Genomic DNA, 26,460 nt, shown 5'->3' with positions numbered 1-26,460 from the left:
AACAAGAGTAAAACGCCACAGCTTTATCTGCATAATCTTCCACTATTCCTCCATCATCAAGAGTAAGTGAGGGGATCGTGTTGCGTCTGTATCTCTGTCGCCCTCGCATGGAAGTGCTTTGTAGTTTCTTCTCCCAGCCCGACATAACGATATGTGCGACGTTTTTTCCAGTACGCATTTTGGTACCCCAACAACTGAATGATGTGTGCTTTTAGTAGGACTCTGAAATTAAATTCAGGTATAGCAAGTGGCCGCAACTCCTCTAACCCATCCAGTGGCAAAAGTGCCCGGTTGGAATTCTCCAAAAGCAGACTAATTTTGGAGAATGATTTACTCCATTTCTTCAATGCATAACGTAAACATTTGAGCTTTACACCGATCGTAGTGGCACTAGAAGAAGAACGAGTTGGAGCATTCCAAGAATTTTGCACCAATTCTAAAAAAACCCGGGTGCGATGGCCAAATACTCTCAAACCTCAACAGTTTACTCATGGGAATAGAAGTTTCAGTGGTTAGGACACAGAGCAGGTGAGACATAAGACAGGGGTTTGACCACAGTATGGGGGAAAACTGAGATCCATTTTGTCGAAAAGAAAAACCAATCAAGCTGCTCAAACAATCGAGCATCCCGATTCATCCATTTTGTTACGAAGCGCAAGTTAGTTATTTTCAGAGTTATCTCACATTCCAACAGAAAATACTCCATAAGACTGACTCCACGACAGAAGTTCAGAATTTAAATAGAATTCGAATACACATTTAACACAATAATAAACTAAAAGGGCACTGAAGAAGATCTTGCGTGACGATTTACTGAGAAGAAGTACCATAACATCCGCTTGAAGCCTGGAGAAGCTTTGGCGCCGAGAGCTCCTCAGGAGGAATACCACATGCAGTAGAGCCCAGCTGTTGAATCACTTGGATAGGAGCGTGGGGGGATCTATGAACTTGTAGCACTTGCATCTCTTAATAAAATTACTAATAGGAGTAGCACAACTCACATATTGGTTCTATTGGTGGTGTCTTTGTGCACTTGATGTTTGGTGTGCTTCAACGTCAAAAAAGGGCGCGTATGCAGGGTGAACACCGGGTGGTACACCAGGCGGTCGGGGTCCGACGTCCGCCTCCGGCTGCTGCATCCATCTGGCAGGGATCTTCCGCTTGCGCGGAGGGTTGCTGAGCCCTAAACCCCCCGTCAAGCCCTCGGCAGACGGTGCGTACCTGTCGTACACCGTGGCATGCCCTATGATAAGCCAGACGGCATTCATGAACTCTGCTCCGGTGCTTAGCTTCTTGGCGTGAGACTCCTCGCCGCAGTGGTGGCTCGCGTAGCACAGCATCTCCACCCACACGCCGGCGATGACCTCCAGCATGTCAGCAGCGGACAGGTGCCACCTGTTCCCGTGTAGCATCCCGGCGAGCCAGGATCCGTCGGCATAGACCGGCCTGTCGCCGACGTCGTCAGCAGCTTCCTCGCCGATGCCGTAAATGTACTCGCGCCTCGAATCAGCCGGGAGCTGCCTGTCGGCTATCTTGCTGATGATCCCCGGTCTGGACAGCTTCATGGTGCTTTCCTTGGTGGCCTTCAAATTGACCCACCACACCATATCATAGTACTTCAAGTTCTCCTTGTACCGGCCAGTGCGAACAACTCCGGGCAACAGGTAGGGATGCACCACCATGAGGAATAGCATGTGGTTGGAGAGCACCCTTATGCTGTCCCGGACCTCCTTGTCGGGGTCAGGGTCAGGGCCAGGGCACATGGAGAGGTAGAGATCGGTGGCGATGTGCCACACCATGATGCTACGGTCCAGCTCGGTGTCGTCGGCGATCCGCGTGAGATCCTCGTACATCTCTTTCTCCTTGAGGATCCACCTGCCCCGTGCATTCCTCAGATCATCTATTTTCCTCTTCCTGATCTCTGTCAGCACCAGAGTCTTGATGGCGTCGGAGACGGGGGCGGTGCTCGAGTAGTGCATCTTCTGCCATCGGTCCTTAAGTCCAATCATCTTGGCGATCTTGCCTCTCAGGTGGCCGTCCTTGTTGGCATCGGTGCAGAGGTCCAGCAGGTTGTACTGCCCAAGCGAGTCCAGGGAGGCACTCCTCCTTGCTCCAACCTTGAGCATCCGGCGGAGGCGCATCACCGTGCCGCAGAGCCAGTGCCATCCCCGGGCATGGTAGGACGCGCACGCCCAGGAAGACCCCGCCGCCCTGAGAGAAGACGCGAGCTCCAATGCCATGGCACCGGCGAGCAGGACGTAGGTGACGGCGACGTCAGCCCTGCTGTAGGCCTCCTTGCTGCTGAGCTGAAACAGCACGAACGCGGCGACCACGGAGAGCGGCGCGACGATCCGGATGCACAAGCCGTGCCAGGTGTGGAGCACCGCCGCCTTGGTGTAGAGTATGTCGTACAGGAGGGAGAGCTCCATGGCGGCCAGCTGGAACACGTAGTTGCCGCCGTTGAGCTGGATGCCTTGCCGCATGACTTCGTACTCGGACTTCTGCATCACTGGACCATCAGCCAGGAGGCCCTTGCAGAAATTGAGCATGTGGTGTGCACCCAGCAGGACCTCCTCCGTGTCCAGCCTCTTTGCCCCCTCCCTCCCATGGTAAGGACCACCGGTGGCCGATGACTTGCCATTGTCATCGAGGGAGCTTTTGATGCTGTCGATGCCGCCGCGCTTGAGCGCCCACGTCCTCTCCCCGTACTTGAGGCAGCCGGTGGCGAACATCAACGCGGCGGCGGCGAGCAGCGTCCCGGCCGGGTTCCTGCCGGGCGCGACGAAGAGGTACATGACATAGATGGCGCCGAGCACCTGGCCCGCGAGCGTGAGCAGGTGGCGCAGCCAGAGCTGGTTGTCCTGGTAGGCGTAGGCGGTGATGGTGTCCGGCCCGCCGAGGTGGAGCAGCAGGAAGGGAGCCCAGAATGGCACCATCCGCATCTGGTGGTGGTCGCCTGGACCTGGAGGGGTCCTGCTCCTGCTCATGGTGATGGACATGTGGCCAAGGGCGTAGATTGCGGTGTAGTCGGCCATCAGGTACGCCAGCCAGAGGAGGATTCTGAGCACACCCGAGGCTTCGCGGCTGCGCCGGATCCCTGCACAGCAGAGGAGGATGGCTTGCAGGGCGAAGCTGAGGATCACCAGAGTCTGGATGTTCCTTTCTTCCCAAAAGGATGCTAGCCCTCCACCCATTGCTCCGCTCCCACTGAAACTGTTGGATACACATGTAAATCAAATGCAAGTTAAATATTGAGTGTGTACTGAACCTCCTTGTATAACTGCAAAAATGGCTAAACTGCTTCTTACAAACTCTGGGCCACTGGAAATGTGTAAATAATGCAAATGCATGCCATACGGAGAAAAGAACCCCGTGGTTTGAAAAGTTGCAGCAAATGTCGACAAACCAACATGAATGTGACAAAATGATTTCTGTTTTTGTTCAAGAAATCAAAACTTTCTATAGTAAAGAGGATTACGATTTGTCTTGAAGCGTCGGAATATGTTGTTTTTGTTTCAAAATGTAAGAGTCAATTTTGCAAAGCTACTAGAGACAGACAGTTTAACAAAAGAAGAATCATAAAACATGGCAACTCCTTAGAACTTACTCTAGAAGTAGAAATTTACAGCGACAGTAAGCTACGTACTGTACTACATTAGGAGAGAGCTTCGTAGATAAACTCGTAGTAGTAGTAAGCTAGTAGTGGAAGATAGATCTCCGGTGGGTCACTGGGCCACAGGGCCACAATGGAAGAGAGCTAGTAGTAGCGTAGGAAGAGAAGAATGGAGGGGGGGCTGGTAAGTTGGGCCCTCACCTCGAGGTCGGGGCAACGGCGGCCGGCGGGTGGATTGGCGGCGGCGAGGTGCGGATCCGGCAGGTCCTTCCTCAAGGCAGCGAGCTGTAGTGGCCAGCCGGGGTGGGTGGGGAGGAAGACGAAGACTTGGTTTTTCTTGAAAGAAAGACCAAGACTTGTTGCTAGTCATGGCAGCAGCAGACAGTGTGTCGGAACGAGCAGCTATATAGCTTTTTTTTTTCTTTTTTCTTTTTTTTTTTGAGGCAAGAGCAGGTATACAGCTGGCTTCTCCTATTTGAGCGGTCTTTTTTTTGAGCGGCTCTCCTATTTGGCGCGCGCGCTAGCGACCTTTTTTTTTCAGATAACGTGTTAGCGACCTAGCCCGTACCCACTCGAGCGCCCGATTCTCTATTTGACCGGCCCATTTTGGGTTTCTTCCCCACTCGACGTGTGCCCATACCGTTTTTTATTGTTTTTCTTATATGACTTTTCTTTTTTACATTTACTTATTTAAAAAAAATTGTTTCCTGTTTTTCCCTTTTTTAGTTATTTATTTTATCTTTTTATTTCAAATTTATTCGAACATCTTTAAAATTTTGGACATTTTTTTCAAAATTAAGAAAATTCATTAACATTTTTCACAAATTCGTGCACATTCCTTCAATTTATGAAATTTTAAAAAAAATTGCAAACTTTGTTTTCAAACTCGTGAACATTTTTAAAATCTGTGAATAATTTTTCACAAATTCACAAACATTTTTATGAAATGCATGATCTTTTCCAATCTGCTGACATTTTTGGAACTGATGGAGTTTTTTGAATTTGGTTACAGTTTTTGAAATTCATGAACATTTTTTGATTTTCTGTGAATATTTTTCTAATTCACGAAATATTGTTCAAATTCATGAACATTTTTTAACATGCAATGTTTTTCAAAATCATGAACGTTATTTGATTTTTTGTGAACATTTTTCTAATTTGCGAAATTTTCTTAAAATTCATGAAAAAATAATACGCAACTTTTTTTTAAAATCATGAACAATTTTTTGATTTTCAGAACAATTTTTTTCAAAATCAAAGAAATGTCCGCGCACGCCTGCACACCCGATTGTTGCTCCCACTCGCAGCCTCGCCGTCATCGTCGAAGCACGACGCACCGCCCGTTAGCAGCTTCTCGTTGTCGCTGGTTGCAACATGTCGGCTGGTCGCCGGAGAACCTCCTGGCTCACCCGCCTTGGAACACCAACGCTATAGTCGAGTGGTCGCACGAGAATGCCTCACCAGTCCCAGCAAAATGCCTCGACGGTCACAGGAGAACGCATCATAGGCCACATTAATGTCCCTCGCCATCGGTCTAGCAACCCCGAGCACCGCCGACTTGGGTGCGGCTTTTCTGCAGCCTAGTTCCAGTACCGTCAACTGCAATTTCCCGCTTCTCGCCCGACCAGTCATAGCACCGTTGCAACATCCCAAGGTGACGATTCCAGCACGAGTGGTCGCCGGTTCTAGCTTGCCGCAATCGACGTTGCAGCATCTAGTGAGTGCAGTTCCAGCTTTGTCGTCCTCCTGTTCCAGCTTTGTCGTCGGCCGATTCCAACAATTTTTCACTGCAGTTGTAGCAAAGATGTCGGCCGGTTCCAGGACAGGGTCACCGCGTCTCCAACATTGGGGTCATTCGTCTCCAGCTGCGACGATTGCCGATTGTAGCATGATGGCTTGCCGGTTCCAGCACGGTGCCTGCTCGGCCTGGACTCCTGGAGCTTGGCCATAGGGCATCCCCTTTAGCCACACCATGGGCGTTAATGGGCCCCCCATCGTAGCCCTGTGGGGTTGCCGCAGCAGAACCAGATGTGGTAACAACAAAATGGTGTTGGGAAGAATTGCTCGCGCCCGAGTGGATAACGTTCAACATTGTTGGTGGGCGGGGCCTGGATAGGGGGGGGGGGGTGTGGCTCTCACACGTGAGCGGGCGACATGGTGCAATAAGGAGCAACGGATCAATGTGGATTGCATGACGCGCGCGCTACTGGCGAAGGTTGAGGCCGATCGACCGAACATGGTTGTTCTATAATAATAACAGTAACAAATTTCAACTTGGTAAACAAACATCAACTAAACCTTAGTTAATTATACCAACTTTTATACTTAATTAAGAATTCACATGCATCCCACATCAAATAAATAATAATAGACATATCAATTCATATGGGTCTCTAACACTTAAATTAAAATATTTAACTGAAATTCTAGATGAAAGGCTGATTGGAATCGCCAGGAGATAATATATGATTATCTTATCTACAATCATCATATATATGATTATCTTATCTACAATCATATACCCCTAAAAAAAATCTAGAATCATACAAGCAGGGTGGAAGGAAATATACTACGTTTGATACTCTAATAATAATCCTATAACCAGAAGCACCACGAGAAGAAGAATGCAAGAGTTCATGCTATTGCACATATATAAGCACCTCATCCGAGACAAGTGTTGTTCATAACTAGAAACAGTCACCAAATATAGATAAACTAGTAAACAAAAGTATGCACGTGTAACGTGTTCATACCTTATAATGGATGGACTGAGAACAACTATACACAACTATACGTCGAAAGATTTCTCTATCTTATTACTGAGGCATACCTTATCAATACATAATTGAGCTCTAATATATAGAGCTTGGTAGACCATCAGGTCTCTTGCTCTCGCACTTTTTATTCCTTTCTTGCACAACGCTAAAGTAGCAAAAGAGTAAAGAAGCATTGAATTTGGAGGATGCGTTTCTTGCAATCAGAGCAAAGAGTGCAAACTAAAGATGGATATGCTTTTCTCAATTCATTGCTTTAGTTTTGAGCGATCTTAGTTGAATGAAGTTGAAGGTCCTGGACTATCTAACTGTTCAATTGTTCATCATTGCCATATTTTTTTACTCTTTTTTATCCTGTAACTACACTAAGCCACATCAATTTTTAAGATAATAGCCAGGTAACACATGCACCACAGATCATTGACAAGGTTGACGTTAGACTGAAGGCAGCTAACTGCTGAAGTTAAAGGAGCATCTGGACACCATAAACTATAGCTGATGTTCGACAAGTCCTAGGTAAGGACATGCTTAGTGGTTGTTTGGATGACGGGAATTAGACAGATATTTTGAAAATCGAGTTTTTAGAGGATATTTTAGGGGTGGGGGGGGGGGGGGGGGGGGGGGGGACAGTTTTGCTTCTTTTTTAGAGGTGGCGGTGGCTCCCTGCAAATGAAATAAGGCCTGAAGAGCGTGTGGACGTGTGTCTCCGGCAGATCTCATGCGTTGTTGGTCTTCAATGGATCTCCATAGATCCAGTCTTTCATTTTGTGTGTCTACAGATTGGATTCTTACGATGTATGCTTCTCTTCATCAATGGTGGTTACTGTTCTGATGTGGTAGTCCTGGTAGGGCCTTAGCACTACAAGTTTCCGTCTATCTATTGAAACAAGTTTTGCTCGACTCCGGTGAAGGAGGACGATGATGGCGGCGCGCCTTCGCCTTGCTCGAGTGCTTATAGTCGTCACTTGGTGATCTACGGACCTGAATGAATTTCTTGTTATTTACTAGTGTTTCTTGTACTGCTATGACAATTGATGAATATATCTAATGTATTTATTGCAAAAAGGACATTATTTGGAAATGATGTAATCAATAAATACATGATGGTTTGCCCCGCCACTAATGAAAAACCAGAACCCAGTTATCGTTTTTATCAAAAAACACTAAAAAGAAATGTAGATATCTCACACAATCGATATCCATTCACTCATATTATACCCCGCAAGTGCTGCTCCCTTTCATCCAAACATATAGAACCTATTTTGAGGTTGCCTTTTGACCATGGATTAGAGCAATAATACATTATTTATAGGTTACAAAAAGTATGACGCTTAGGAAAGGTGTTTCTAATGATATAATCCTACACCGTAATAGCATGTATTATTAATCATAGCAATGGTCAAATACATTCTAAAAAAACATACTTGTCCATATTTTAACATATATTTTGACACAATGTCCATATTTTAGATGAAGGGAGTACCCTTTTTTTTTTAGGGTTTTTTTTTGAGACACTTTTTAGGGGTAAATGGAGGGAGTGCCCAACCCTCGAAATCTCAGGGCCGGACCAGCCTGACACCACCATCGGGCCGAGAGAGCAGGCTGGAAACACCAAACCCCCCAGCCCACCAACAAACAGAGCAACGGCACGATACCGACCAGCGGGACCAACGCACGACGGGCCTACTAGGCAACCACCGAACGCCACCGCTCGAGGCACAGCAATGCCGAGCGCGGGGAGGCGGCTGCCGCCGTGGACGTCGCCGAGGGGCGCGGCGGAGAGGTGGAGCCCCGGCACCCCCGCCGGCTTCGCCGGCCCCAGGAGCCACATCACCCCGCCCCTGAGCGCCGGCTGCTGCTCCTACCGCGTCACCCCGCCGGCGAGCGGCGGCGGGTGCTCCCGGCCGCCGAGGGCGCCGCCGGCGCTGGATTCCCCGTACGTGAGGGCGAAGCAGGCGCAGGTAACACGATCGACCACCGCCGCCGCCGTCAGGCGCAATCCCTTCCTGTTCAGGTTCCGAAATCCAGCGCCATGATGCTATCTCGTCGTTCGGGCCATTCTACGTCGGGGTGGGAGGGATTCGGGGTGGCTAATTAGATGCAACTGATAGATATGGTAGATCAACTTGCTGTGCTGCACTTCGCGTTCCTGATTGTTCGTAGAAACTCGTGGGCTACACTTCTTCTCGGGATGATTGTGGAGCTGAAATTTAGGAGATATTCAAGTTTCTGAGGGGAACTTGATTTGCTCCTAACATTGTTCCGTCAGGGTGAAAATCAGTGCTAGCTTCCTTGACTTGCGCAGTTGCAGTAGAGCTCAAATGCCACCAGGCTGCCTCCGTTGTTAAGACTACAACGTTCTCTTGTGAAAATCCATTGGCGTCCATTTTCCCGGGAGCATATCAATGAATAATTAAATGTGCATCGTGGAACTGGTCTCTGTGAGTCGGTGCATTGAATTTTATCTTCAGTGAACATAGCATTGTTCTGTTAGTTGAATTGTAATGGTTTTCTGCAACTTGCTGAATCTCGGAACATGCTTGCTAAATTGGCCTGATCCAAGAGTAGTATTACCGGGACAGTGGATGCAGTTGGCCTTGAAGCTTAGTATCTTTTCCAAAGAAAAATCACTGCATTGGTTGTTTAACAGCATCTTCCATTGTATCAGGATATTTGTTACTCCCCCCGTCCCATAATATAAGAGCATTTTTGACACTACACTAGTTTAAAAAATGTTCTTATATTATGGGACGGAGGGAGTAATAGTTAACTGCACAAGAATAGAGAAGGATGAATGTCACTCACTGGCATAACTAATAATTTTGGTAAAGATGACATTAGCTTAAAGTGACACGGAAGTGGTGCCCTCCTACCTTTTTAAGCCGATTTTAAGTTTTTTTAGCAGATATGAGTAGGTGACTAGGTGTCCTATTACCAGAATTATGTCCTATCAAAAGCTTATATGAAAACAGTTTTGGCAAGATTTGATGCTGTACAGCGTCCGTATGTTTGTCTCATTAGTAGCTGCCACAGACGCTCATTCTCCCTGAAGTTTTGCTTTTCTGAATATGTTATATGCTGACATACCCCCTCGGTTCCCAAATAAGTGTCGTGGTTTTAGTTCAAACTTCTGTAAATTACCAGTGTTTCCACAGTGTTAGTTTTTTTGTAGCACCTGCAGGCTTTTGAATCAAGATGCATTTACAATCTTGATAATAGAAGCTTTCGTAAGATAAGCTTGTGTTTCTTTTTGTTTCCTCACCTTGCTTCTATTATCCATTTATTACAGTTAATTGAAAAAGATCCAAACAAGGCAGTTTCATTGTTCTGGGCAGCTATTAATAGTGGTGAACGAACTGAGAGTGCACTGAAGGATATGGCTACTGTACTGAAACAAGCAAATAGGGCTGAAGAAGCCATTGAAGCGATAAGATCCTTCCGTGACCGTTGTCCCAATGAAGCCCAGGAGTCTCTTGACAATATTCTTCTTGACTTGTACAAGGTACCTCAGTCCTGTAAATTTACGTATGTAAGCTAAAAATTTCTTCCGAAGCCCATTTTTGAGGTTTGATTATACTAGTAAATCCTGAAACGTTTAATACTTCATCCGTCCGGAATTACTTGACGCTCAAACGGATGTATCTAGACGTATTTTAGTGCTAGGTACATCAGTTTGAGCGTCAAGTAATTCTGGACGGAGGGAATATATTGCAAGAAGCCATGCAAAAAAAGTCATCAGATAATAATATACCTACACCGCATTGTAGATAAATATCTAGCCAAGTATTGATACAAATCATTTTTATGTTCAACCAGAAATGCGGTAGGACAAAAGAGCAGATTGAAATGCTGACAGTGAAGCTGAGAATGATTGATGAGGATCTAGCTTCTGGCCGGTGGAAAACTAAGCTTTCTAAAACTCATGGAAGAGTATTCTATCTCTCTCTCAGGGATGAAAAGGCAAGGTATTGAAAATCATTCATACATCTTCATTTGTCCTGCAAACACCATTCTAAGGCTCCGCTTTGTCATGAAGGTTGCTGGGTAACCTCGCCTGGGCCTATATGCAGTCTGAAAACTATGAGGAAGCTGAAATGCTATACAGGTATATCTATGTTGGGATGTACTTATTAAGATGATATGTAATAACCCTATGCATCATTTCCAGTAAAGCTCATTCAACTATATTCAGCTGCTACTGACTTGACATTTTTCACTTGACCCAGGCAAGCTCTTGCTATAGAAACTGATTATAACAAAGAGTGCAATCTAGCCATCTGCATGATGAAGATGGGAAAGGTAGCTGAAGCTAAATACCTTCTCCAAGCTATACCTTACAACTGCAATGATGAAAACCACGTGAGATCTTTTGCCCGGGCTACTGAAGTGCTTAGGGAACTCGAGTCACAGGCACTCCCTTCTCCCATAACTCAGATGAAGTCTAAAGATTCACGGATTTTGCTTGCTACTGATGTGGGGAACCTTGAATATCTACATCCACTAATATTCTCTGCTTCAACTCAATTGAATTATGAAGAACCGCAAGCTTCAGTTTCGGCGGATACAGAGAATCATCAAGATTGCAACTCACACGCGCTTCCATCTCCGATAACTCAGATGAAGCGTAAAGAACCACAGCTTATGGTTGCTACTGATGGAGAGAAGAATGGACAAAGTCTGGAGGAGTACCATGATCTTTCTAGACTGTTCAATGATGCTGCCACACCACAGTCTCTACTTGAGAAACTACGAAAGCGGCTGGTCAAAAAGGACAGACCCAATATCAGCGGGCAGAATCAAGCTCAGACTCCTAGCCCGGCTGAATGCTTGCAAAACTCTGTTGGCGCCATAATAGATGCTAGTGAGAATCCTATGCAAGAGGGGAAGGGCTTGGTTGGTGGTGGTAGAAAAACGTGGGCCGACATGGTGGAGGAGGATGAACAGAAGCAGCTGGCCGATGGCAAGAACACCACCGCCCCGCAAGGTAAAAGCAGCAAGCATGCGAGTGAGCAGAGGGACAAAACACCATCCTCATCATCTCAAGGAAGCAGCAGCCTCAAAACCCCAGCCGCGGGTATTCGGCCACAGAGCTCATCAGTGGGTTCATGGAGACGCAATGACTCGGCCGGAATCTCAACAGACGAGAATGCGAACCGGAGTTTCGTCAGGACAGCTCCAGCATGGAAGCAGCGGAAGGTTCAAGATCGCGGCGACCGAGTCTGCCAAAGGCTTAACACGACCCATCTCAGTGAGAAAGCTCGAGGCGCCGATCAGACACCAAGCTCAGTGAGAAGCAGTGCAGCTCAGCGTTCGCTTTTCCATGGGCAGGTACCATTTGGTGTTGATGGACGCTCTCAGGGTGCCAGTCACAGCCGTTGGCCTGAGAACCCGTCGAGCACAGGACCGTGGAGGCCACCGTACCGCCGGCGGGCCTTCCAGGAAATCACAAACGAGATGAAGCAAAATGTTGCATAGCAGGATCTTTATTCTTCACCCACTGTTGATGGAAGTTGTCACTAGTGATTATTTGGTGTTTCCCATGAGAGATGAGAAGAGGCATTAATTAGCATTGGAGTGTCAACGGCGCTCAAAGAGAATTAACTACAACAGTCAGGCAGAGCCAAGGAACTCGCTGAAAAACTGTCGATGACAGTCCGTCCATATTCCTAGCAAGTCCATGAATCAAACTCTTCTGAGATCCAAGTAGATGTTTTTTTAGCTGTATATTTTTCATTCGGGACCTCACAAGGCACAAGTAACCTGTAAAAGAGGGTTACTGCATGGTTCATTTGCTGCACATGTGGTTTCTTTCTGCTGCATGGCTAGACATTTCCTGCAAGATCTGAGCTGTTTGCAATGGTGGCAAATGCATGCAGTTCACTGACTGAGTTAGAATCGACGTTTGCTGGTACAGCACACGCTGGTATTATTATAAAAAAATATTAGATGCATAGTTGTATGATTTTATATATACATAATCCAATGGACGCATTCACAAGTTTCTAAGGCCGAGGTCAACAGTAACATAGATTGTGGTACTATTATTTTTCCTTCAACTAAAATAGTTTGCATGAATGTTGTAGAACATTGTTGGTTACATACGTACTCATTTCATTATTGTTTATCTTGGGAATCTTTTCATGATTTTAGGGATTTACAACAATTTCTATGTTAGCAGCCCCAGCTTTCCAAACATTGATAGTAAGAAAATTAGCGACGTTTGCCTCTTCCCCGCGTGCTGGTAGTTCGTATTTAGAGTGTTTCAACCTATTAGTGTTTCTTATTTTGTGAGTATGTTAACAAACTTGTTAACTAGAAAAGTTTGTATGCATGTTGAGCGAGCGACCAAATGTCGCGCTGGTTTTCTGCTGGCCAATTCGCCCTGGTTTTTGACGCCCCCCCCCCTCTCAATCCATGGATCACGGGCTATCAAACTAGCCCTTAAGGTGTTGGTTTCTCCTGAATACTTCATACTGCATACCCATACTTCTTTTTTTTTACTAAATACTCATACAGTCATACTTCAATCCAATGCACGAAATGATTTTTCTGTAAGTATTCATAATTCAATGCAGCTTAGGCAATCAGGTATCATTGTTTTCGTCCGCTCCATTACTCAATGGATAGAGATAATATAGACCTAACTTACATACAGAACTAAAATCACCATGTGTATGAAACTGTCCAAACTGATTAAAAGTGAAGAGTTTTGCTATTATATGAACCAAATTGGAAAGTTTTAGGGTATAGAAGAAGCATGCCAATTGACAACATACTTGATATGCCTAAGCAAGTGGGGGGGGGGGGGGGGGGGGGGGGGGGGGGGGGGGCGAAGCATGGGGTTGAAAAGGACATGGATGTCACCGATGCAAATGCGGCTGGCGGACGCATATTCTGCGAGCCACTCCAGCTAGCCACCACGCGCCTTCGATGATGACAGCCCCGGCCAACCCTAAGCCCTGACCATAAAGGCCCACCTGTAGCCGAATCCACACACCATGCCTGACCCGATCAAAATCGAGGCGAGAGCGAAATTGATCGCGTTGATCGCTTCTGGGCGATTTTGCCCCGGGGAGCTTAGTGATATAGGAGATGTATCCGGTTTTGTAAGTTTAAGATACAAAATCTTAGTTGAGAGAAGAAAAATAGACTTTCCTCCAAGGAAAAAAAGATTAACATTTGGAATATTGGGACGGCCGGGTTAACGAGAATTGTATGATGATCTTTTAACAATTTGAAATGAACTTGTCACCTTTTACATACGTCAAGTAAACTGAGCACCTTTTCAGAGAGACATGGATGTCACCAAGGTAACCGGATTTCATTGCCCCTCTGCTATTATGTTCAATGAAATGCTTGCTAAAACCTTGGTGTGATCCAAATCGGGGCGGGTAAATCTAGCCAAGAATACATGTATGGCCATGCATCCTGAAGTTTCTGCATACTCCCCTTGTTGACGTCCCAAATACCCGTGTCTGTTGGTAATGTTGGCTTGAAGTCAAAACAGTCGTGTGTAAGGTAAGCACAGTTTGGTTTGAACACCGGAAAGTCCTTGGTCGAAAAATACATAGCAGTGTTGTACCCAAGGAATAGCGCGTGGTCTCCAATGTCCCGTAGCTCCACCAGTTTCTGTCTGCCAATGTCCACCTTGAAAATCAGGAGCTTGATTGTTGTGACCTCACTGGTCTTTTGCTCATCATCATCATTTGCATCTGGCTCATTGAGATTGTGGGCGTCCCCATATTCGTTGGCAAAATCTACGGCATCTGCGTCGACCATGAATTTTACTGAAAAATGTGGGTGGCTCCAGATTCTCCATACTTGCTGGAGCTCACCAGATGGCGTGAATGCGAGATACTTGGTAGGGTCGCACCAACCTGACACGCCACGCATGATCATGGTCACCGTCGGCGAAGGCCCGGCGAGATCTATAGTAGAAACAGAACTATCAAGGCCTAGGGCGTAGAACAAGCCGTCCTTGTCATTGTAGAGAACGTCCTGAAACTCTTCTTCACACAAGAATGTCCAGCGCTTGTCACCCGGCCTAGCGAACGAGAGCCTCCACTGGTCTGGCGTGTGCACGATTAAGACGGTGCATGCGGCCACCTCGGCGGCGGCGGAAATGGCGACCCGGTGATACCCCGAGTGCCATGCCCAGCTAACTGTCGGCCGGAAGACTCGGTTCTCCAGTCGAGCTTTCAGAGCGTTCTTGCGGTCGCGATCATAGTGGCTCTCCCCGTGGTAGATCGTCTCGAACGGCGGGAGCGCGGCCCGGGAGCCCGTGGTAGGGTTGACGAGGTACGGGTCACCGGCCTCGTCGGCGGCGAACACCCAACCCTGACAGGAGAAGGCGAATCTCCGGCTCTTGTCTGGGGGCTGTGGGAAGGGGATGCGGAACGTTGCGTTGGTGGAGGGGCAGTACAGGGCGGCGGCGTCGGGCCCGTACTCGTCGCAGGCGTAGAGCAGGCAAGGGGCCTGCTTCGGCGGGAGGCGGTGGAGGCCTCGGAAGGCCTTGTAGGCGGAGTGCCAGGACGTGCACACGGCGCCGGACCGGATGATGCTGGGGACGTCCAGCGCCGCCATGACGGTCAGCAAGAGGTCCTCTGGCAGGCCAGGCCAATCGGCAGCGCCATGGGGAGCAATTGATCTCCGCCGCGCCCGCGCGTAGTTCCAGCTGGTCGTCGCCCTGGTTAGCGCGTCAACGACGGAGATGGACAGGACTGCTCCCATGGAGATGGACAAGACAAGACTGCTCCCAACGACGAAGATGGACAAGACTGCTGCTTTGCGTCTCGCCTCGCGTGGATCGATATCGGTGCTTGTGTACGTGGTACGTAGCTCCATGTGATGTCCTATATATATAAGAACCAGCTGACACCTAGCTAGCTAGTCCGAGTCGGACGCTAGTACCCTGCCGGCGGTATTGCTGTTGAAATTACACACCGTTTGTATCCGATCTAGACTAGTTTCCTTCTTTCGAATTAGCACAAAGTTTATTTTCGTTACGTGCCATTTTTGAAGGAAAAAAAAAAACAAGACAACAATATCGCTGCTGCAATCGCTATTGTTGTCCTTTATTCATTTTAAAAATCTTTTTTCTTTTGCGAGAGTCTTAAAGCTCTTCCTATATTGCTACTGTTGTCCTTTATTCAGCTAGTGTTTCATAATAAAAACAACGTACCCTTTTCTCGATAAATGGTGTTTCTTAAACTCAAAATGAAGCATCAAGAGAATACAAATACAATGAACATACACTCGGCCTTTGCGGGACTAGGATGCACACAAAAATTAACGCATACACAAAGAATCACACTGGGAAATAGCAAAGCCTTATAAGATCAAAACTATGCCAAAGCAAATGAAAAAACAAAAGGAACAGGAAAAGGAGTACCATTGATCCTCGCCGAACTGCTACTGACTCAACGAAGATGATGCAAGCGTGCATGATCCGAACATGGCCACACGACTGAAACCGTGCACACACCAGATAAGCAGCCAGTCGCCAAGAGTTGTATGTGGAGCCAAAAACATTCATTGATATATGAGTGGTGCAGATTGTGGAACGAGAGAAGATGGTGCCGCAAAAATCTCACATCGGACACGCTCCATCGCTCCACGGCTTCCGAAACAAGTGTAGGATAGTGGTAAATATGTGCATGGCCAACAGTCGCCAGACAATACATCAACATTGTGCTCAAGACAAAAAGAGTAATGCTACACCTACGAGGTGCTTTCTATAGAGAAAAATTAGGGGATAAGATGTTTTCTCTCTCTCACAATAATTGCAAGTAGGAGCAGCAAGCACATGCGTATTTATATCCATTAAAATCATCATGTGCAATGAATTAGTGCCATTGGTCTTACACTTAAAAGCAAAGAAAGTATAATAAAAATCAAATAATGACAATATTTGCACACAATTTATATAAAACTGCATTCTTATAATATGCAAGAATAAGCATATAATGGTGAATGATTCACAACAATAAAGTTTTCTAAGAAGGAATGATTTAGTGGAATCTGTATTATCATTAAAAACAAATAATATATAAAATTTAAATCAAATATTGCAAAAATTTGCACACAATTTACACAGGAATTGTGCTTTTCTAAATATGCAAAAGAACATATAATAGTGAATCTTCAATAAAAAGAAAATTTCTAAGAAGGAATGAATTTGAGGCATTGGCATTACCCTTAAAACAAAATGAAATAAAAACTAAATCAAAATCAAAGTAATGGAGTTTTATATGGAAGAATAAATTAGTGGCATTGGTATTACCATCAAAGAAGACAAACTGAAATAAAAAATGAAGTTTTATAAAGTTGAATGAATTAATGGCTTTGGTATTACCCTTTAAGAAGAAAGAAATTGAAATAAAAACTAAAACAAAATCAGAGTAAGGAGATTTTCCAAGCAAGAATGAATTACTGGCACTGGTATTACACTTTAATAAGAAAGGAAAGTAAAAAAAACTCTAAACAAACAATGAATAAATTTTCACAAAAATTGCGCTATTTTATACTTCCTCCTTCCCAAAATATAAGGCACGCTTTGACTTTTCTGGTCTTCATCAGACAACTTTGACTATGATTTTTTACTTATTATATGTGCACCAAATTAGTATAAATATACACGAAATAAAATGTTTTGCAAGACAAATACGTTGTTACCAGTTATAGATATTCAGTCAATGCATTTTATATGTATTAACGGTCAAAGTTGTGCATCAAAGACCGTGCAAAGTCAAGCGCGCCGAGGGAGTAATATGCAAGAATAAGCATACGATAGTGAAATTTCAATAAAGAGAAGTTTCCTAAGAAAGAGTGATTTAGTGGCATAGGTACTACCCTTAAAGCAGAGACAAAATGAAATAAAAAACTAAAATTTAATCAAAATAATAAAGTTTCTAAGAAATAATGCATTAGTAGCATTGGTATTACCCTTTGAGAAGAAAGAAAACGAAAATAATAAAATAAACCATGACAAAATTTGCTCACAATTTTCACAAAAAATATGCTTTTTATTATATGCAAGAATAAGCATATAATAGTGAAATTATCACAAAATAATATTATTTTCGTAAGAAGGAATGAAATAGTGGCATTGGTTTTACCAATAAAGAAGAAATAAAATGAAATAACAACTAAAAACAAAATAATGAAGTATTATAAGAAAGAAAGAATAATTGTTTTGGTATTACCCTTTAAGAAGAAAGAAAATGAAATAAAAACTAAACAAATCAAAATAATGAAATATTATAAGATAAAATGAATTAGTGGCTTTGGTATTACCCTTTCTGAAGAAATAAAATGAAATAAAAACTAAACTAAAATCAAAATAATGAGTATTTCAAAGAAAGAATGAGTTGTTGCCATTAGTATTGGCCTTTTAGAAGAAAGAAAGTAAAAAAATGTAAAACAAACAGTGACAAAATTTGCAGACATTGTGCACAAATTGCGCTTTTTAAAAATATGTAAGAATAAGCATATGATAGTGGAATTTACGCAAAATAAATAATAACTAAATCAAAATCAAAATAATAAAGTGTTATAAGGAACCGATGGATTAGTGTCACTCATATTACTTTTTAAGAAAAAAGATAATGATTTTAAAAACACTTGCACACAATTTTGCACTAAAATTTCACTTTTATAGTATGCAAACAACAATTATAAATAGTGTAATTTTCACACACATTACATAGTATTGTGCGTATATATTTACACTCACCCAACATCCCAAATATAGCTAAACATGAAAAATAAAAACCAACTAATAAATAAAAACCAAAACAGAAGGAGAACGTATAAAAACATAAGTAAAAACACAAAGGGAGAGACTGACGCCTGGGCGGCATAGGTAATGGGCTTCAACCCAATAGCAAATTGACTGAGCCAAATATGTGGTTAGTAAAGAAAACAACCCAAAACAACTCATGAAACAGCCCAGGGGAAAATGCGCGAATCTCGCAGCAAAAATCAACGGCTGAAAAACTGACCGACCCAAAATCAATTTTCAAGCGACTTACATATAGCTACAGTGATGTAATTTTGTAAACCAATGCCATACCAATCTTTGATAAGTTTAGGGTTTTGGGAAATTTGTTGGGGAACGCAGTAATTTCAAAAAAAATTCTACGCATACACAAGATCTATCTAGGTGATGCATAGCAACGAGAGGGGAGAGTGTTGTCCACGTACCCTCGTAGACCGTAAGCGGAAGCGTTATGACAACGCGGTTGATGTAGTCGTACGTCTTCATGATCCGACCGATCCTAGCACCGAAGGTACGACACCTCCGCGATCTGCACACGTTTAGCTCGGTGACGTCCCGCGAACTCTAGATCCAGCTGAGGTCGAGGGAGAGTTTCGTCAGCACGACGGCGTGATGACGGTGAGGATGAAGTTACCGGCGCAGGGCTTTGCCTAAGCACTACGACGATATGACCGAGGTGGAATATGGTGGAGGGGGGCACCGCACACGGCTAAACAATCAACTTGTGTCTATGGGGTGCCCCCTCCCCCGTATATAAACGAGTGGAGGAGGGGGAGGGCCGGCCCTCTCATGGCACGCCCCAAGGGGAGTCCTACTCCCACTGGGAGTAGGATTCCCCCCTTCCCTAGTTGCAGTAGGAGAGGAAGGAAGGAGGAGAGAGGGAGAAGGAAAGGGGGGCCTCCCCCCCACCCAATTCGTATTGGGCTTGGGGGGCGCGCCCTCCACCTGGTCGCCTCCTCCTCTCTCCCACTAAGGCCCAATAAGGACCATACACTCCCCGGGGGGTTCCTGGTAACCCCCCGGTACTCCGGTAAATGCCCGAACTCACCCGAAACCATTCCGATGTCCAAACATAGTCATCCAATATATCGATCTTTATGTCTCGACCATTTCGAGACTCCTCTTTATGTCCGTGATCATATCCAGGACTCTGAACTATCTTCGGTACATCAAAACACATAAACTCATAATACCGATCATCACCGAACGTTAAGCGTGCGGACCCTACAGGTTCAAGAACTATGTAGACATGACCGAGACATATCTCCGGTCAATAACGAATAGCGGAACATGGATGCTCATATTGGTTCCTACATATTCTACGAAGATCTTTATCGGTCAAACCGCATAACAACATACGTTGTTCCCTTTGTCATCGGTATGTTACTTGCCCGATACTCGATCGTCGGTATCTCAATACCTAGTTCAATCTCGTTACCGGCAAGTCTCTTTACTCGTTCCATAATGCATCATCCCGTAACTAACTCATTAGTCACATTGCTTGCAAGGCTTATAGTGATGTGCATTACCGAGATGGCCCAGAGATACCTCTCCGACAATCGGAGTGACAAATCCTAATCTCGATCTATGCCAACTCAACAAACACCATCGAAGATACCTGTAGAGCATCTTTATAGTCACCCAGTTACGTTGTGACGTTTGATAGCACACTAAGTGTTCCTCCAGTATTCGGGAGTTGCATAATCTCATAGTCATAGGAACATGTATAAGTTATGGAGAAAGCAATAGGAATAAACTAAACGATCAAAGTGCTAAGCTAACGGATGGGTCAAGTCAATCACATCATTCTCTAATGATGTGATCCCGTCCATCAAATGACAACTCATGTCTATGGCTAGGAAACTTAACCATCTTTGATTAACGAGCTAGTCAAGTAAAGGCATACTAGTGACACTCTGTTTGTCTATGTATTCACACATGTACTAAGTTTCCGGTTAATACAATTCTAGCATGAATAATAAACATTTATCATGATATAAGGAAATATAAATAACAACTTTATTATTGCCTCTAGGGCATATTTCCTTCAGTCTCCCACTTGCACTAGAGTCAATAATCTAGATTACATTGTAATGATTCTAACACCCATGGAGTCTTGGTGATGATCATGTTTTGCTTGTGAGAGACATTCAGATCAGTATGTATCTTGCAAATCTCTATGTCTCCCTCCTTGACTTGGTCGCGGATGGAATTGAAGCGTCTCTTGATGTGCTTGGTTCTCTTGTGAAATCTGGATTCCTTTGCTAAGGCAATTGCACCAGTATTGTCACAAAAGATTTTCATTGGACGCGATGCACTAGGTATGACACCTAGATCGGATATGAAATCCTTCATCCAGACTCCTTCATTTGCTGCCCCCGAAGCAGCTATGTACTCCGCTTCACATGTAGATTCCGCCACGACGCTCTGCTTGGAACTGCACCAACTGACAGCTCCACCATTTAATAAAAATACGTATCCGGTTTGTGACTTAGAGTCATCCGGATCAGTGTCAAAGCTTGCATCAACGTAACCGTTTACGACGAGCTCTTTGTCACCTCCATAAACGAGAAACATATCCTTTTCAGGTATTTCAGGATGTTCTTGACCGATGTCCAGTGATCCACTCCTGGATTACTTTGGTACCTGTTGGTGTCAAAACCGGCGGATCTCGGGTAGGGGGTCCCGGACTATGCGTCTGAGGATCGATGCTAACAGGAGACTGGGGACACGATGTTTACCCAGGTTCGGGCCCTCTCGATGGAGGTAATACCCTACTTCCTGCTTGATTGATCTTCATGAATATGAATATTGCAAGGGTTGATCTACCACGAGATCGTAATGGCTAAACCCTAGAAGTCTAGCCTGTATGATTATGATTGACTCTACGGACTAAACCCTCCGGTTTATATAGACACCGGAGGGGCCTAGGGTTGTACAGAGTCGGTTTGCAGAGGAAGGAATCTTCATATCCGAACGTCAAGCTTGCCATCCAGGCAAAGGAGAGTCCCATCTGGACACGGGAGGAAGTCTTCTTATCTTGTATCTTCATGGCCCATCAGTCCGGCCCACGTCACATAGGCCGGACGCCCGAGGACCCCTTAATCCAGGACTCCCTCAGTAGCCCCTGAACCAGGCTTCAATGACGATGTGTCCGGCGCGTTGATTGTCTTCGGCATTTCAAGGCGGGTTCCTCCTCTGAATATTTCAAAGTAGTCCTCGAACACAGAAAACGTGTCCGGCTCTGCAAAACAAGCTCCATATATAGCCGCAAAGAGTATAATATTAACAAGTCCCATCTACTGACATCTTTTGTAGTGAGACGCCGCGTCTCTGCACGGTCATTATTTCGAACCGTTTTTTAGCCTCTCGGCCCACGTTTCGAGACGCGGTTTCTATTGGTACGTCTTGTCAAGGCAGAGATCGTGCCCCCTCATTGCGGGATTCTCATCAATATGGGCGCGGGTAACCCAACCGTGTTGCTGGCGATCCCTTGGGAATAGGCGAGCTTTAAGGCTCATGAAGAGGCCTTCGATATTCATCGCCTTTATAAAGGGGTACATACCCGTCTTCCTCCCCCACGCTTTCCTCTTCCTCAAGCCCCAGCGCCCAGGACTCGATTTCTCTCATTGCCACCAGGCCTCCAAGCCATGTCCGGATCCAGCTCCCAAGGCAGGTGGGTGGCTTCCTCAGTTACCGAGGAGGATATCGTGAAGCTTCGGGAGGCGAGGTACCTGACTACGGAGATCCCCCACCGGCTCCCTGCTAAGGGGCAGGTTATCCCTACACCAAAATCCGGCGAGAGGGTTGTGTTCATCCCTCACTTCCTCCGCGGGCTATGGTTCGCTCTCCATCCCTTCGTTCGCGGCCTTATGTTCTATTACGGGCTAGATTTTCACGATCTAGCTCCGGACTCCTTTCTTCACATCTCAGCGTTCATCATCGTGTGTGAAGCCTTTCTCCGAATCCCCCCCACACTTCGGCCTATGGCTCAAGACTTTCAATGTGACGCCGAAGATAATCAACGGGGAGCAGGCGGAGTGTGGTGGCGCCAGGGTGAGCAAACTTGCCAATACTATCTGGCCAAAAGGCACCTTCACGGAAACCTCCAACTTATGGCAACAGGAGTGGTTCTATGTTACCGAACCCCGCGGTACCAAATGGGTAGCCGCGCCAGCGTTCCGATCTGGCCCTCCACTGCGGCTCGCATCGTGGATCAATAAGGGGCTAGAATGGGGATCAACAGACGAAGTGCAGACACTGCAAAGCCGTATCCCGAGCATCCTTGAAAAGGACTGAGGGAGTCCTGGACTAAGGGGTCCTCGGGCGTCCGGCCTGTTATCCATGGGCCAGACTGATGGGCTGTGAAGACATGAAGGCCGAAGACTGTACCCGTGTCCGGATTGGACTCTCCTTGGCGTGGAAGGCAAGCTTGGCGACCGATTATGAAGATTCCTTCTTATGTAACCGACCCTATGTAAACCCTAGATCCCCCCGGTGCCTATATAAACCGGAGGGGGTAGTTCGGAAAGGATATATTCATTACCATAGTCATATAGGCTAGACTTTTAGGGTTTAGCCATTACGATCTCGTGGTAGATCAACTCTTGTAATACTCATATTCATCAAGCAATCAAGCAGGAAGTAGGGTATTTCCTCCATAGAGAGGGCCCGAACCTGGGTAAACATCGTGTCCCCCGTCTCCTCTTACCATCGATCCTAGACGCACAGTTCGGGACCCCCTACCCGAGATCCACCGGTTTTGACACCGACATTGGTGCTTTCATTGAGAGTTCCACTGTGCCGTCGACAAAAGGTTCGATGGCCCCTTCAATCGTCCATAGTGGCGCTGTCCAAGGAGAAACCTTCCTCCCGGGACAGATTTTCATATTCGGCGGCTTTGTACTGCGGGCCAACTCGCTTGGCCATCTGGAGCAGATCGTTAGCTACGCCCCTGGCCATCAGGTCAGATTTGGAAGCTTGAACTATGTCGCGGACATCCGTGGAGACTTGGTCTTCAACGGATTTGAGACCGCGGCGATCGCTCCCCTTTGCCCCGATGAATATGAGTTAAATCTGTCATCGGATCACGTCCAGGAGATGGTTCCTATTGCTGCAATGGCCTTAGAATAGAAGCAGATTATGCCATCCGAGGCCACAGAGTCCGTGGCATTGGAGCCGCACACGGACTCGATACCCCGCAATACTTGCGTCCATGGAACTCCGGACTCGTCTCCAGCTATAAGTTCCGGACCCGGTACGCCTGCGGACACCGAGCTGGATCGGTTATCGATTTCCGAATTTAGCGCCGCAGACATCTTCCAGCACTCACCTTTGGGCGATGTGCTGAACTCTTTAAAGAATTTGTCCTTGGAGAAGGACTCACAGCCGAACTATTTCCGGTTCGATCTAGGGGCTGATGACGGAGAATTTTGCTTCCCACCCACCACCCACTTCATAGCTACCGTCGAGGACTTAACCGACGAGCTCGATTATGGCTCCGAAGACATCGACGGTATGGACGACGATGCCGACAAGGAGCAAGGCCAAGACCCGCCATTCACTGGGCGTTGGACGGCCACCTCTTCGTACGACGTGTACATGGTTGACACACCTAAAGGATCTAACGGCGATGACAAAGAAGAGCCAGATGCGAATAAACCCTCTGAGACGCAGTCCAGGCGCCGGCACCCTAAACACCGCTCTAAGTCACGTCGCTCAAAAGACAGCAACACTGGCGCCGGAGAAAATAGTACTCCTGACGACGCCAAAACAATGAAGACCCTGTTGGAGCAACATCCGAACAAGAGGAACAAGACAACGAGCAAGTTAACCCTGATAAACAAGCCAGGCCAAGTGACCTGGAGGACGATAGTTACCGTCCACCCTCCGAGGATGATGAGAGCCTCGGCAATGAGGACTTCATCGTGCCTGAGGCACCCCTCGAGCAGGAGCGCTTTAAGCACCAGCTCATAGCTACTGCAAGGAGCCTAAAGAAAAAGCAGCAGCAGCTCCAAGCCGATCAAGACCTACTCATCGATAGATGGACCGATGTCCTGGCAGCCGAAGAATACGGCCTCAAGCGCCCAACGAAGAGTTACCCAAAGCGTAGATTGCTACCTCAGTTCGACGAGGAGGCACCAGATCCCTCGCGTAATGTGGAACGACCACCACGAGGTCGGGACAGTGCGGCGGACCGACCACCCCGCGGTCGGGATAAAGCGACAACTCAGGCCGAACAACAGCCCGCCCCACCACCTCGTAAACACAGGGACAGACCAGCTCAGGACCATACATACGACCTCCGGCAGGACCTGGACAGCAGAGCAGAACACACCGGATCAATTTACAGATCGCGAGGACGCTTCCCTACTCGGGATGACAGCTACCTAATCGGACGCGACAAACTTAATCATACCCGGGCCGATAACCGCAGACGGACTTCATCGGAGGTGCGCTGTGACGCGACCCACTATAGAGGCGCCGCACACCCTCTCTGCTTCACAGATGAGGTGCTGGATCACGAATTCCCCGAGGGGTTCAAGCCCGTCAATCTGGAATCATACGACGGAACAACCGATCCCGCAGTACGGATCGAAAATTTTATTCTCCACATCCACATGGCCCGAGGGGATGACCTCCACGCTATCAAGTACCTCCCATTAAAGCTCAAAGGACCAGCTCGACACTGGCTAAATAGCCTGCCTGAAAATTCCATCGGCAGTTGGGAGGACTTGGAAGAAGCTTTTCTTGACAACTTCCAAGGTACTTATGTCCGGCCACCTGACGCTGACGACTTAAGTCACATAGTCCAACAACCTGGAGAGTCCGCCAGAAAATTCTGGACTAGGTTCCTAACCAAAAAGAACCAGATCGTTGACTGTCCGGATGCCGAAGCCCTAGCGGCCTTCAAACATAGCATCCGTGACGAATGGCTAGCGCGCCACCTCGGCCAAGAAAAGCCGAAGTCTATGGCAGCCCTTACGGCACTCATGACCCATTTTTGCGCGGGTGAGGACAGCTGGCTGGCTCGAAGCAAAAATACAGCCAGCGAGGTAGGCCCCATCGAGGCCAAGAACAGCACCGGCAAGCTCCGGCGCAATAGACACAAACACCGAAGCAATGGAGAAAACACCGATGACACCACAGTTAACGCCGGATTCAGTGGCTCCAAGTCCGGCCAACGGAAGAAGCCCTACAAAAGAAACAATGAAGGACCTTCCAGCCTGGACTGCATACTCAACCGTCTGTGCCAGATACACGGTATCCCAGACAAACAAGCCAATCACACCAACAGAGACTGTTGGGTTTTCAAACAGGCTGGCAAGTTAAATGCCGAAAACAAAGAAAAGGGATCACAAAGTGAGGATGAGGACGAAGAGCCACGGCAACCGAACACTGGGGAGCAGAAGAAATTCCCCCCTCAAGTCAAAACGGTGAACATGATATACACTACACACATCCCCAAAAGGGAGCGCAAGCGAGCACTTAGGGACGTCTACATGGTAGAGCCAGTCGCCCCAAAATTCAATCCATGGTCGTCATTCCCGATCACCTTCGATCATTGAGATCACCCAACTAGTATCAGCCGCACTAGTCCTCGACCCAATTATCGATGGGTTTCACCTAACACGAGTCCTGATGGATGGTGGTAGCAGCCTCAACCTGCTTTGTCAGGACATAGTGCGGAAGATGGGCATTAACCCCTCACGAATCAAACCAACAAAGACTACCTTTAAAGGGGTCATACCAGGCGTAGAGGCCCGCTGTACGGGCTCAATCACGCTGGAGGTGGTCTTCGGTTCTCCAGACAACTTCCGAAGCGAAGAGTTAATCTTCGATATCATCCCCTTCCGCAGCGGCTACCACGCACTGCTCGGACGAACCGCGTTTGCTAGATTCAACGCAGTGCCACACTATGCTTATCTCAAGCTCAAGATGCCCGGTCCACGCGGCGTCATAAAAGTCAATGCCAATACTGAACGCTCCCTCCGAATAGAGGAGCACACCGCCGCCCTAGCAGCAGAGGTACAAAGCGGCCTTCTCGAGCAGCACCATAGTACGGATGCTGAGCCCCTGGACATCATTAAGAGGTTCCGGACTACACTGCAACAGGACAGCGCGGCTCGTCAAGAGCTCGATTAGCAATTCGGCCTCCGTCCCAGTCCCGATGAAGTAGTGGCATTCGTACCACCTGTACATAATTACGCACTCAAAATTCCATGGACATCGACGGAGGCACAAGCCAACCCGGGATTTACAGTTCGGCTCGACTGATCCCGGACACACATATA

At 46.7% G+C, this 26,460-nt stretch overlaps 2 protein-coding genes across 3 annotated transcripts; one reads left to right on the top strand and one right to left on the bottom strand.

The window, feature by feature from the left end:
- Nucleotides 1-443: 443 nt before the first annotated feature.
- LOC123122587 (uncharacterized) lies at nt 444-6,487 on the bottom strand. Of its 2 annotated transcripts, none has more exons than XM_044542808.1 (2): nt 6,367-6,487; nt 444-3,213 (listed from the first exon to the last, which is right to left on the bottom strand). In XM_044542808.1, the coding sequence occupies exon 2, from the start codon at nt 3,192-3,194 to the stop codon at nt 1,011-1,013; it is 2,184 nt and encodes a 727-aa protein (XP_044398743.1). In that variant the 5' UTR covers nt 3,195-3,213; nt 6,367-6,487; the 3' UTR covers nt 444-1,010. The 2 variants fall into 2 exon arrangements, with proteins under 2 accessions (XP_044398743.1, XP_044398742.1); XM_044542807.1 differs by lacking the exon at nt 6,367-6,487 and adding an exon at nt 3,815-3,979.
- Nucleotides 6,488-8,069: 1,582 nt separating this feature from the next.
- On the top strand, nt 8,070-12,385 carry LOC123125423 (uncharacterized). The gene is made up of 5 exons (XM_044545918.1): nt 8,070-8,348; nt 9,677-9,889; nt 10,204-10,352; nt 10,424-10,492; nt 10,614-12,385. The coding sequence occupies exons 1-5, from the start codon at nt 8,112-8,114 to the stop codon at nt 11,860-11,862; spliced, it is 1,917 nt and encodes a 638-aa protein (XP_044401853.1). The 5' UTR covers nt 8,070-8,111; the 3' UTR covers nt 11,863-12,385.
- Nucleotides 12,386-26,460: the final 14,075 nt, after the last annotated feature.

This window comes from Triticum aestivum, chromosome 5D (assembly GCF_018294505.1).
Source record: "Triticum aestivum cultivar Chinese Spring chromosome 5D, IWGSC CS RefSeq v2.1, whole genome shotgun sequence".
In the NCBI taxonomy this organism is placed as follows: Eukaryota; Viridiplantae; Streptophyta; class Magnoliopsida; order Poales; family Poaceae; genus Triticum; species Triticum aestivum.
Note: the sequence above shows the minus strand (reverse complement) of the source record. Positions and strands in the feature narration are given on the sequence as shown.

Bases quoted from the DNA above. Each gene is read 5' to 3' on its own strand.
- LOC123122587 (XM_044542808.1), bottom strand. From the start codon at position 3,194: ATGGGTGGAGGGCTAGCATCCTTTTGGGAAGAAAGGAACATCCAGACT.
- LOC123125423 (XM_044545918.1), top strand. From the start codon at position 8,112: ATGCCGAGCGCGGGGAGGCGGCTGCCGCCGTGGACGTCGCCGAGGGGC. The intron at 9,890-10,203 runs GTACCTCAGTCC...ATGTTCAACCAG, and splicing joins TTCTTCTTGACTTGTACAAG to AAATGCGGTAGGACAAAAGA. The intron at 10,353-10,423 runs GTATTGAAAATC...TTTGTCATGAAG, and splicing joins CTCAGGGATGAAAAGGCAAG to GTTGCTGGGTAACCTCGCCT.